This window comes from Tachysurus vachellii, chromosome 1 (assembly GCF_030014155.1).
Source record: "Tachysurus vachellii isolate PV-2020 chromosome 1, HZAU_Pvac_v1, whole genome shotgun sequence".
Lineage (NCBI taxonomy): Eukaryota > Metazoa > Chordata > Actinopteri > Siluriformes > Bagridae > Tachysurus > Tachysurus vachellii.
In genome coordinates, this window is record NC_083460.1 from 25,068,072 (window position 1) to 25,080,342 (window position 12,271).

Genomic DNA, 12,271 nt, shown 5'->3' on the forward strand with positions numbered 1-12,271 from the left:
ATCTTTATATTATTCTTTATAATAACCTTTTGTTCTATGTTTTTGTTCTGTAAAGCTGCTTTGAGACAACGTCAATTGTACAAAGTGCTATGCAAATAAACTTGAATTGAATTGAATTAAAACATAAATATAAATATAGTGTACACAATAGTGTAAATCTTTGAACATGCCCACAAACAAAGCTGTACAAATCAACAGGTTTGTATGCCTGCAATTAGCATATTCGTTTAAGCATCTCTTAGCATCATTTAGCCATTGCCGACATGTCAAGTAAAAATAATACTTTTTTATTTAGCAGTAATGCATACTAATACTTGCACAACTGTATAGTCCAGTTCCTAAATATAATAGATTCTTCTTGCTAGAACCAATTAGCTTCAGGTTGTGGTTTATACTCTAAATTATACATATAGCCTATATTTAAAAACAAATAAGCAGCACACTTTACATTTCTGGCCCAGCAACATGATTTAGCTAAATGGGAAAGGGAAGATTCAGTAACATCAAGCAGTATTTGTGTGGCAAGACACACTCATGGGGGTTCAAACTGTGGGTGAGAACTGGAATCTCTGGCAGGCTGTGTGATTTTGTGTACCAAGGGAGTGTAGATGAAATACGGCAAGCCAAATCTGAACTTGGACTGTCAGGTGATGTTGTAACAAAGCTCACCTTCACACTTCCAGAGGGTCAAAACTACAAGATGTACGCAGACAACTACTTCACCGGTGTTCCATTGGTAATTAAGCTCCTTGAGCATGGTATCCATAATGTGGGAACAGCACGGCAGGTACGCCTACCCAACTGCAACCTTGACGATGAGAAGAGGTTGAAAAGAAAGGGGAGATGAAGTTTTCATGTCCGAGTGGAGGGGAACCACAACATCTGCACTGTCAAATGGTATGACAACAGAGCAGTCACACTTGTCATCCTTTGCTGGACCAGAACCTGTGCAGAAGATTCAGCGCTGGGACAAAGCGACCAAAACCATCATTGATGTTGAGAGGCCTTACATTGTTGGTACCTACAACAAACACATGTGAGGTGTGGATTTGTTGGACTCATTTGCTGCTAAGTACAAGTTCCCCATGAAATCCCAAAGCTGGTACATTTACATCTTCTGGTACACCATCATCCTTGCTGTGATTAATGCCTGGCTTCTCTACAAGCGGGACTGTAAATCTCTGAAGATGACTAAGAAAGAGATACTGAACAGGAGACAGTTTCAGGCACAACTTGCAACCCCTCTCATCCTGGTGAACACACAACACAACACCCATTCACACTGAAGGTGACATCAGGGAGCCCTTTGGATTCTCAGAAGAGACCATCCTCAACAGATGTGAGTCCCCCAGGCAAGAGGTTATCGGACCACCCCCTGCTGGATGTACGTAAAGACATGATTGCACATTTCCCAGTAAAGACAAAGAGAGGATGCTGCAGACACTGCAAAAATGGATACACAAACACATTGTGTAGCAAGTGCAATGTTCACCTGTGCTTCTCAGATGAAAAGAACTGTTATAGGGACTATCACTGCAAGTAAACACAGACTTCATTCAAACCACATTGAAATTGATTGAAGAAAAATGTTATAAATTTTCAATATTTTTATCAATAAATGCTTATCCATAATAAAATATGATTGTGATTATTACTCATGATATATACTGTTATGGGGCTAAGTAAGCAATCAATCCTGCAAATGAATGCTTAAATGCTCTGTATATCTGTTCAGACAAAGTGAGTACAAATACAGAAATTCTGCTCTTATCTGGGGCCAATGTTGCAATATTACAACATTTCCCTAAAAACGTACTAAATGGTAAAAATTTTAATAATCTTTAATTTCTACACCAGAGGCCTGATTTAACCATATCTTTATTTTATTTTATTTTAATTTTGCTAATTTTTTTTTCAATATTTGGGTATTACTGGTTTAAACATGTGGGTAAGCGATCCAGTATGCAGGTTGACAATTTTGAAAAGGAAATCAGTGAAAATTAGTCAGTCTCTTGAAGGGGATTAAAATTCATTCATTCATTCATTCATTCATTCATTCATTCACTGTCATCAAGTGGCAAAATGAGTGATACTCCAAGCACAGCAGATACAGTACTGATCTCTGCATCAATTCAGGAAATTTAACTTGAGGGGTGGAGCGCACTTAAAAGTGACAATGGAGTTGAAACATTCTTCAGAGGCTAGCAGAGAACATGTACTCCTTCAAAGCTTACCCAACATCTTCAGATATACTGTACGTGATGTTGTTAAGGCATTAGTGGCAGCTCACCATCCTTTCAAGAACCACCTTCTGGATACTGTGAATGGATTAACAGTTTAAAAGACAAAATGGGCAATTTCAGGTCAAAAATGAGGAGCCTTGGACTCACAGACGTTATAGTTAATGCTGGGAAAAGAGGGAGATTTTCTGCCAGTTGTGAACCACCTAACAAGAACATTTAGGAAACCAAGAAAAGAAGTCAATTACCTACATGATGTTCCAGATGGGCAGGATGCCTCCAGCCTTGAAATATGCAGACAGGAATTGGTGGATGAATGCAGTCTTTATCAGTGAGAGGATGGACCTGATGCTCTCTTTCAGAAGAAAAGAAGTTGTAAGGTGTACCAAGAGGGCTTCCAGTGGTTGGGAAGAACCTTAAACAGGAGCTGGGTGGTTGGAAAGAACCTTAAACAGGGGTTTTATGGCTCTCTTGATCGTCACGGTCCACAGTTAATTCAGATCTTCAGGTCAAAGACAGGTCTCACTTAAGATTTTCAGTGATCATGCTCAGGGGCCAAACAGTTTCAGCTTGGTGGAACAGGGATTGAACTCACAACCTTCTAATTAGTAGTCCAACACCTTTAATACTAGGCTACCACGCACCCAGGCTTCTTCCTTTGATGGTAACAACTGAAACAGCATTGTCTCTGCCACCACTGAATTTCAGAACTCATTGCTGACATGGGATTTGCTGCTACAGTGTACAGTATAAGAGGGCTTCCAGTAATACCTGATGACACAACCCAGTTCCAAGTATTGTTTGTTTCTGACATGGCACCTTTAAAACTTTAATGTACTCTAGAATGATCTCATTGACTCATTGTATAATTGTGCATGTCATTTAGAATTTTTTTTATTAATATTAATTTAGAATTTCATTTACATATTTTTGTGCACATAACTGACAAAACATCACAAATCATACATGGAAATAACTAAATGGAAACATGATTTCTAAAAGTTAAGAGCTAAAATTGTTTCACAAATTCTATTTTCATGTCTAGGCTTCTGCTGATGAGGATTCATACCAACATGTTTCAGTTGGAATCCTAAGCAAAGAAAGTGAAGATGTGGCATAGCAACCCGTGTACTTCCACATGCATCCACCTTCTGTATTATCTTGGAGGGGAATGTTGTGATGGACAATTTGGAGAACCTGCCTCAGGCCATGTGTCTTGTTTGGGTTGACTTATGACATCTTGACTATCTCAAATGCATAACAAAGACATTCCATTTTATTCAGCGGGTGATGTTATGTTTGGGTAAGAAGGAGCTTAAAGGCAAAATTTTGCACAAATCCGCTTGCTATATAAGACATACGAAAACAGTCTCAATTTTATGTACACCTAGCATGTTGAGTTTGGCATAGTAATATAATACCAGAATAGATATTGTGCCTGTTCAGAATTAGGCAAATGTTTATGCAGTTTACAGTATAAGAATACATACTGGGCCTATTCAGAGTTTGTCAAATATGTAATAATGTAGGACTAAGTTTGGTAAGACATATTTTGTTTTTGTTACTCTTTTGTAAAGTTAAGTGAATTTAAATAAATTGTAAATTCAAATAAATCTTATAGTTGCATTTTTGTTGTTTATTGTATAATGTTGTAGAGTATTGTATAGTTATACAAAAAACATCTAACTAGTTTTGTCTACCAAAGCAATTTAGCATTTTAAGTTACCTAAACTGATAAATATTAGTCATTGTAGCACATACTCACATACGCAATATACTCATTGTAGCACATACTCACATACGCAAATAACTAACACTTTTCAATACAGCTATTCCCAAATGCTAAGTACATTAATCCTAAAATGTTTTTTGTTCAACAACTTTTTTAGGGCAACGAGTTTCCATAATTTTTTTTTAAGTTGAATCAACCTGTATGGGCTTAGAGTGTAGATCTTTATGGGGTTTTACAACCGATGTTAAGATTTTATTCGGACTAGTTATGAGGATTTGATTTCTTACGGCGGATCCTGATCTTGTCTCTGCTTAGATTAGCTCTTATGTAGACTGCCAGAATCTCTGCATGTTCTGGACTTTGATTACTCCTTTTGTCCTTTTAGTTATTTGCCTTGGCCGCAACTCTGGGGGCTCTGCCAATAAAATTGGGTGAAAAAAATTAATCAAAATTTAACTCGACTTTCTGTTTAATTGAATAGACTTGAGGATAATATCTCAATTGACTTTTTGCTGTGTTTGAGTTTTTGCTTGAATGGAATTCCAATGGCAAAGGTTTTTGCAATACTAACATGCACAGACAAGCACATATCTGTCAATGTATTCTGGAGAGAGTAGCAAGAAGCAAAAGTGAAGGCTTGCAAGTCTTTGCTAGTCTTAAATCTGTATGTCCCCTAAAGGTAAGTTCACCCACACTGTATAATTTGCATTTTATACTTTTTTTTCATTTTTACAAAAAATAAGGTTTTATTTCTTTTTTATTTTAATTTTTTTAATTGATGTTCCTACAACAATCTACAAAGTCAGTTCAGTAGAAAATGTTAATACTGTAGAGTTTGTGTGATCATCAGTGGACATGGCATCAATACAGATTTTCAGGAATTAACATAACCTTTGGCATGAAATAAAATAATTAAATATAAATAAACATGACATGAAGATGAAAAGGAAGAAGGGATGCCCATCTTTCCAGAAGCATCTTTAACAGAAAAAATTGAGCCAGCTAGCATTTTAACTGTTGTCCTGATAAGTGAGTGTGTCTTCTTTGGGATCTATTTACATTAGTAGAACGATTAAACTATCAGCACAGCTGTGACCTTACACCCGCTCACCTTGTGGGCTCATGCCACATGCGAATCACAGCCGTGTTGATATATGGGATAACCGTGATCTTGTTCATGCCATATTGCTTAAAATAATGACAGCCTAATGCTTAATTTCAGACAACCCATCAAAAAATATTACACATATTTCAGCACAAGAGTAGAAGTATATTCATCACTGGCATTCAATTTACAGGTGCCATGTTCTCAGGACTGCCATCAGTCATCACACATGAATAAGGACAGAAACATGTCTGGAAATGTCTTGGTTCTCCCATAAAGGTGACAGGGATTTAAAATTATATTAATCAGAACACATTTCTTACTCACTCACTCACCATGATTGCCGGTGGTCGATATAAATTTGTGCAATCAGAGGACATGAGATCTAAAATTTCCAGTAAATGTGCTGACAATAAATCAAATGTTTATGCTTGTTTGAAACAATTAAAATTCTTCCATATAAAGCCTTTTGGATTTGATGATAGATTTAGAAACTCAGTAGCATTAAGCCCAGAAGGAGATAAATAACAAATCTTATGAGTAATCCAATCCCCTTAAGCAAGTTCAGGCTTCTTTATCCCACGCTGAAGAAGCAGAGGATTGATGACTGAAGAAAAAATAAACTGGTCTGAGTACTTTCCCTATCAGGATGTCAAAGCACGAACTAACATGCAGACCAACTTGAAATCAATGCCTGTGTTATGAAACACAGAAAGAACATTACAGGTAATCCTGATATGTCAGCCGTTGCTGAGGGAAGTTAATGAGGTATAAAGAACTGGGAGGCAGTTAACCCAGTAGCACAACAGCATATTGAGTCCTCCTAATTAAAAATCCATTCAAATGCAGGACGTTACCAACAATACACTGTATTTTATCACAGATGTTATCATGTTGAATTTTTTAATAGGCATTTGGACTGAGATTAAATCCACATAATATTAAAGAATGAGACATATATATATAAATATAAAAAATTGGCCTCATAAAATAGTGTTCTTATTGTGCAACATGCCATATTGTGCAACAACTTCTTGTAACTGATGTATTAAACTATTAAATATGGCTTAAACCTATTACAAACAAAACCTCAAATACTCTCATAAAATAAAGCACTCTCTCCCATGAAACAATAAACACCACCAAACCAAAGTTACAGTTAATATGCATTATTTGGTTTGTATGACTGGGGCCTCTATGCAATATTGTTTGTGTGGTGTTTCTCTTGGCTTCTCAGGTTTGATTTGATAATTTTTCTTGGCCAACAATCAACATTTGCATAGTTTTCATGGTTTCACACCAAATAATTACAGTTCTCCAAAATCATTGAGATCAAGATTTTAGGCAAAATCGTAAGCAGGGCTCTTCTCCTCATCACCTCATGATCCAATGTATAGATTTCTGACTGTCTTGCAACCTGTATATACAGTAACAGAAAACATTGCCTTATACATCCAGCATTTGAGAATCTGAGTAATCTAAGTGTGCTATTACCTTATGTGCCTGGATTTTTTCTTATTTTCTCCTTGCAATCTCCTCCATCAAATTGCCAGCATTGACAGCATATTCAATATGGAGATCTAGGGATAAATCTAGGGAGTGATCTAGGGATAAACTAATAAATTGTTAAAATTATTCAAAATGTATATATACTGTATTTAATATACCCAGAATACCCAGAATCCCTGTTGTTGTGTTGTTGACTGAGATGTGTGTTGTTGACTGAGATGTGATGTTGCTCTTTTTCTGTGGTGCTCTTCAAACACAGAAACACAGAATTATTTTTGATTGATCTTATCACTGAACTTATTTATTGGCATTTAACAGTCAGATAATATCACAGACAAATCTTAAGGAAATATTTATGTTGGTTTATTATGAAGCACATAATTCTCTCTCTCTCTCTCTCTCTCTCTCTCTCTCACACACACACACACACACGACTAATGTAACATAATGGAACGTGAATGAAAAATACAAAAAAATACAGTGGTATCAAATATAAAAAGAAATTAAACATACATATATTTATAGTGAAACAGAACAAAGCAAACAGATGAAAAGTCTTGAAACCAGAAGGACTCAGCACTTAGCAGTACATTAGAAGTATAGAACCTCCAGCTCTATTATTTTACAATGCAGTAATTTGCGAACACTGAACTGAAAAGAATCCAGTCAAAAATTTATGAACTGCTAACACTCAGCTCAAGCTATATTAACTGTTTTCTCTCTTTTTTAAATCATGATCACCACACAGATAAAAACAATTGGAATGATTTCAATCAGTTGTTTTCCACCTTGGTTTCTAAAATTTTCACCATTTTCATCACCCAGGACTTTGTGGGGTCAGCACAGAATGTCACCGATGTTTTCTTCTTCAGAACAGTGAATCTTTTAAAAGAAGAAAATATTGTTATATCTCAATTTATTCATTAATATATTTATATTTTATTGAAATATCACTCTTCCTTTTGTAGGACCAGTCTTGAATTGGAAAATAACTACTAACTAACTTACATAACAGCGGAGCGGTTGCATCCTCCATCACTCTCCTGAATCCTGAAGCGCACAATTTTTCTTTTGATGCTCATCTTAGGCTCCTTAGAATACTTTAGGCAACAATTTTCAAAAGAACCTATTACAAAAGGGGAATATTATTAATCTGCGTGCATCTTGACTGATAAAATTTGATACTGATTCCATGAGCTGCATAATAGTTCCAATATTTCATAATATCCTCAATATATTCAGCTGAATGTAGATGAGGAATAGACAATTTATCCCCCCAAAAAATCTTGTTAAGACAACACCTCAAAACACATGTCAGTCAGTATAAAAACGAAGGTGCAGATGCAGAAAAGTGGTTTGTGCCAACCTTGTGCCAAACTTGGGTACAGGCATGCCAGAAGCAGGAGTAAACTGATGAAATAAATCTTCATCGTTGATCTTTGTAATCTGATTTTACCTGAGGTGGAATAAAATGTATTTATTGAGCTCCAGCATTAAAGAACCTTTTTAAAATGCAACATTTCCTGAGCTGAGATAAAAATCATTTTGTGGTAAAATAACATACCTTGGCAGTCTGTAAAATTGTTCAGTGAACAAAAATGTTGCTCAGTCTCTGGAAAAGCCGCCGCTCGTACAGTATGCTCACTTTGGGGGACCGTGCTTCCCTTTTATGGCTTTCAGCAATTCCACTAACACACCTCTTCCTCTCACTTACACAGGATCCTACCAATGATGAAGAAGACATCAGCCTGAAACCAGATTTTTTTTTCTGGATGGTAAAACAAAACTAAAACTATAAGTTTATTACAACATATATTTCTTTAAAGAAATAACCTTCCAGGAGTTCAGTGGTTACTTTTTCACTAGGGACATTTGGACACTTTTAAAGACATATTATAATAAACTAACCGTTTAATAAACTGTGTTGGACACCAACTCCACCCCCACCCCAACCCCTCAGTTTTGATCATGCACATCTGTTACTTATCAAAGCCAGTATAAACAAATATCTGAGAAGTGAGATTGTGCAACGCTTTACATGAAGTCTGTTCACATACAACTTGAAACATGCCCAAAAGTTTTTTTAAAGCATTATTTGAAACACATGTAATTGCAACGTGCAAAATATGTCCGTTTTAACTCTTTATCCTTCTAATGTCCTCACTTTTAGCATAATATTCTATAAGTCTTGTAAACCTCCTGGATGCAATTTATTTTCATTATGAGGATCATCTTCAGAAATTCCTATGTTAAGATGTCTTTATAGTTTACAGACTACTGTACCTCCACATTCTCATCCTCTGTGAATCTCACACACTGTCAGTGGGATTTAGGACTCAGTTTCGATAAGTTGGATCAAAATTAAAGCCTTATTCTAGGTTCAAGAGCTCTTTTTTATATTTCGTGAAAAAAAATTCCTGGATTATTATCCAGCTGGATGATCCAAAAAGTAGCCCAAAATATCCCCAGTATTGCATAATCTGGAGGAGGCTGCCTGATTTTGCTCCACAAAATGGCAAAGTACATGACAAGTTCATGATCCCATTTACTGTAAAATGATCTTATGTACATGTTTCTCATGACTCTTTGCAAAAAAAAAATCTGTATTTACCGCAATATTTCAGTGTTGACAATTTTCTGTAGTTTTCTTAATTACAAGAAACCCCATGGTTTTTATTAACATTAAACAGTTTTTTGTCTCACCTCACCATACAAACTAGCACCAAAATTTTTTTTACAGCTTTTAACAGAAAATTGAGAGCTAACAAAGGCTTTATACCAAAATAAAAATAAACAAACAAAAAATAACAAAACAAACAAACAAACAAAATAATAAAACAGAGAACAATGTGGCATGTTTTTTTTTTGTTTTGCTTTTCACACAAGAGGCAATTATTAATGTATAGCGTGATCCATCATAAATGTTACTATGACATAAAGTAACTAGGTTGCAAATGCTGCAATAATAATAATAATAATAATAATAATAATAATAATATCAAAATTTCAAGTAGCATTTTCAGGTGGCTAAACTAACTGTTAAGACTGTTAGGAGCTACTCTGTACACACACTCAGTTAGCCACATTAACAGATGTGCTATTTGTGCAGATTGTTTTACATACAACATATATTAATTTTCCCATCTAATGAGTCTTCCATGCAGATCAGATTTGGACAAGGAGTGCTGCATAAAATAGTGCACCACCATCTCAAACTAACCGTTTCTGCTTTGCCTTTCTACCCTCATACAGGTAGCACCATCTGAAGGTTTTCTTAGTGTTCCAGATCTTGCTATGATGTCCACACATTATGAGGTTTTCAGTCATCTGTATAGAGGAGCCCATGGTGGTTTAGTATGAGCACCCGGTGTACAGAATCAGAGAATATATAATGCTATGGAAGTGTTATTCCTAATCAAGTCAAGGCAAGAAGCTTTTATTGTCATTTCAACCATATATAGCTGTTGCAGTACACAGTAAAATGAGAAAGTTTTTCCAGTGCTACATAAAATGCAAAGACAGGGCTAAGGACTTAGTAAGTAAGTCTTAGCCACATAAAGTGCAATTGTGCAACCTAGTGTAAACAGTGAAGGACAAGACAAACAAGACAGACAAGACAGTGCAAGTCAAAAGACAGTGCAGACAAAATATCACAAGACAATACACAAAAGACAATAGACAGAAACAGCGCCGAACAGCGTAAATAAATACTGTATGTTCAGACAATATTGCGTGTGCAGTAATACTAGAATGAACACAGTAATATAGCAACACTCTGTAATGACAACTCTTTATCTGACTAACAAGTTCCAATTAGTACATTGCAGTCTGACAAGTGACTGAACAACATTTTAACTTCATTAAATAAAAAGTAATTGTGTGATAGTATTTGTACTATAATAGTATTGTGCATTAATATTAATATTATCTGCATTATCTGCTTATGCTTTATAGTCATCCCCCTTAATCTTTGATTTGTGTTGATAGTGTTGTGCATTATCAGATGCTATTCTGCTCACCACAATGTTTATATACTGTATGTACCACTGTCATGAGCAGAATATCATCTGATAATGCACAACACTTCAAAGCTTCAGGAGGATGACTATAAAGCAAAAGACCACCTCAGCTTCCATTTCTCTCAACCTAGAACAGAAAGTTCAGGCTGTACTGTGCACAGACTAACCAAAATTTGACACTGAAGACTGGAAAAACATGGACTGATCTGAGGAATCTCGATTTCTGCTGAGGCATGCAGATGGGATGTGGTAGAATGGGAGATATGCAGCATCCAATAACAGCAATTTCAGCATAACAAACATTTTCCCATAAATCATAAAGATTGGATTTGGGGAAACCATGAGCAATGTGGGATATTAGAAAAAACATGTACAGCACCCGGGGGCACGGTGGCTTAGTGGTTAGCACGTTCGCCTCACACCTCCAGGGTTGGGGGTTCAATTCCCGCCTCTGCCTTGTGTGTGTGGAGTTTGCATGTTCTCCCTGTGCCTCGGGGGTTTCCTTCGGGTACTCCGGTTTCCTCCCCTGGTCCAAAGACATGCATGGTAGGTTGATTGGCATTTCTGGAAAATTGTCCGTAGTGTGTGATTGCGTGAGTGAATGAGAGTGTGTGTGTGTGCGCCATGCGATGGGTTGGCACTCCGTCCAGGGTGTATCCTGCCTCGATGCCCGATGACGCCTGAGATAGGCACAGGCTCCCCGTGACCCGAGGTAGTTCGGATAAGCGGTAGAAAATGAGTGAGAGAGATGTACAGCACCCAAAACAAACAAATATCATAATCAAAAGACAGTGTAAATAAACCTTTTAATATCCCAAAAATAAGTAACTGGGGAAAACAGGATTTAGGGGTAATCCAAGACAGTAAATAGTCCAAGGTTAAAGATACAGAATAATCTGACAAGGTTTCGTATTTTCAGACTCAATGTTTAATAGATCACCTCAACTAGTGATTGAATGCTGGTATTATTATTATTATTATTATTATTATTATTATTATTATTATTGTTGTTATTATTAATTTATTATTTTTTATATATGGAAAATGGCAGATATAACTAACAATTTAATTATTAATTTCATAATCCTGGTGACTGCGACCTCTAGTGGACATGTGGGCACACGTCCTCGTTGCAGTGTGATGCAACTTATATTTTGATATGAACAGTTTACTTAGATTTTGATATGAACTTATATGAACAGTTTAGTGTATTCATTAGGTTTAAAATAATTTCAAATATGCCCACATCTTTCTTGTGTGATATCAACAAACGAATAAGAAAGAAAACTTAAAGAATCATATCTTGAAAATCTGTTTTCATAGCTTGAAATCTGTTTCGTACTGTTTTCAGTTTCAAATCTCTTCAAATTTACAACAAACATTAACAAATTTCTTCAATTTACAAATGATATAGTCACATCCCTTCAATTCAAGTCTCACATCTCTGCAATTTACAATCAATATTTATATTCACATATCTCTTTAATTTGCAGTTAATAGTCTCATATATTTCTTTCATGTACAGATAATATAAACATATTTTTAAATGTACAATTAATATAGGATCGTACAGGGGCGTAGATTACGTGGGGGACATGTCCCCCGCACTTTTTATAAAAAGTAAATTCGTCCCCCTCACTTTTTTAGTGGAGAGTTGTGTTCACCA

General features: G+C 35.9%; 1 protein-coding gene across 1 annotated transcript; it reads right to left on the minus strand.

Annotated features, from left to right (window-relative positions):
• Positions 1 to 6,855: 6,855 nt before the first annotated feature.
• ccl25b (chemokine (C-C motif) ligand 25b) lies at positions 6,856 to 8,204 on the minus strand. The gene is made up of 4 exons (XM_060864422.1): positions 8,151 to 8,204; positions 7,953 to 8,042; positions 7,595 to 7,712; positions 6,856 to 7,468 (listed from the first exon to the last, which is right to left on the minus strand). Exons 2-4 carry the CDS (start codon positions 8,014 to 8,016, stop codon positions 7,360 to 7,362), a joined length of 291 nt encoding a protein of 96 aa, XP_060720405.1. The 5' UTR covers positions 8,017 to 8,042; positions 8,151 to 8,204; the 3' UTR covers positions 6,856 to 7,359.
• Between the last annotated feature and the right edge of the window lie 4,067 nt (positions 8,205 to 12,271).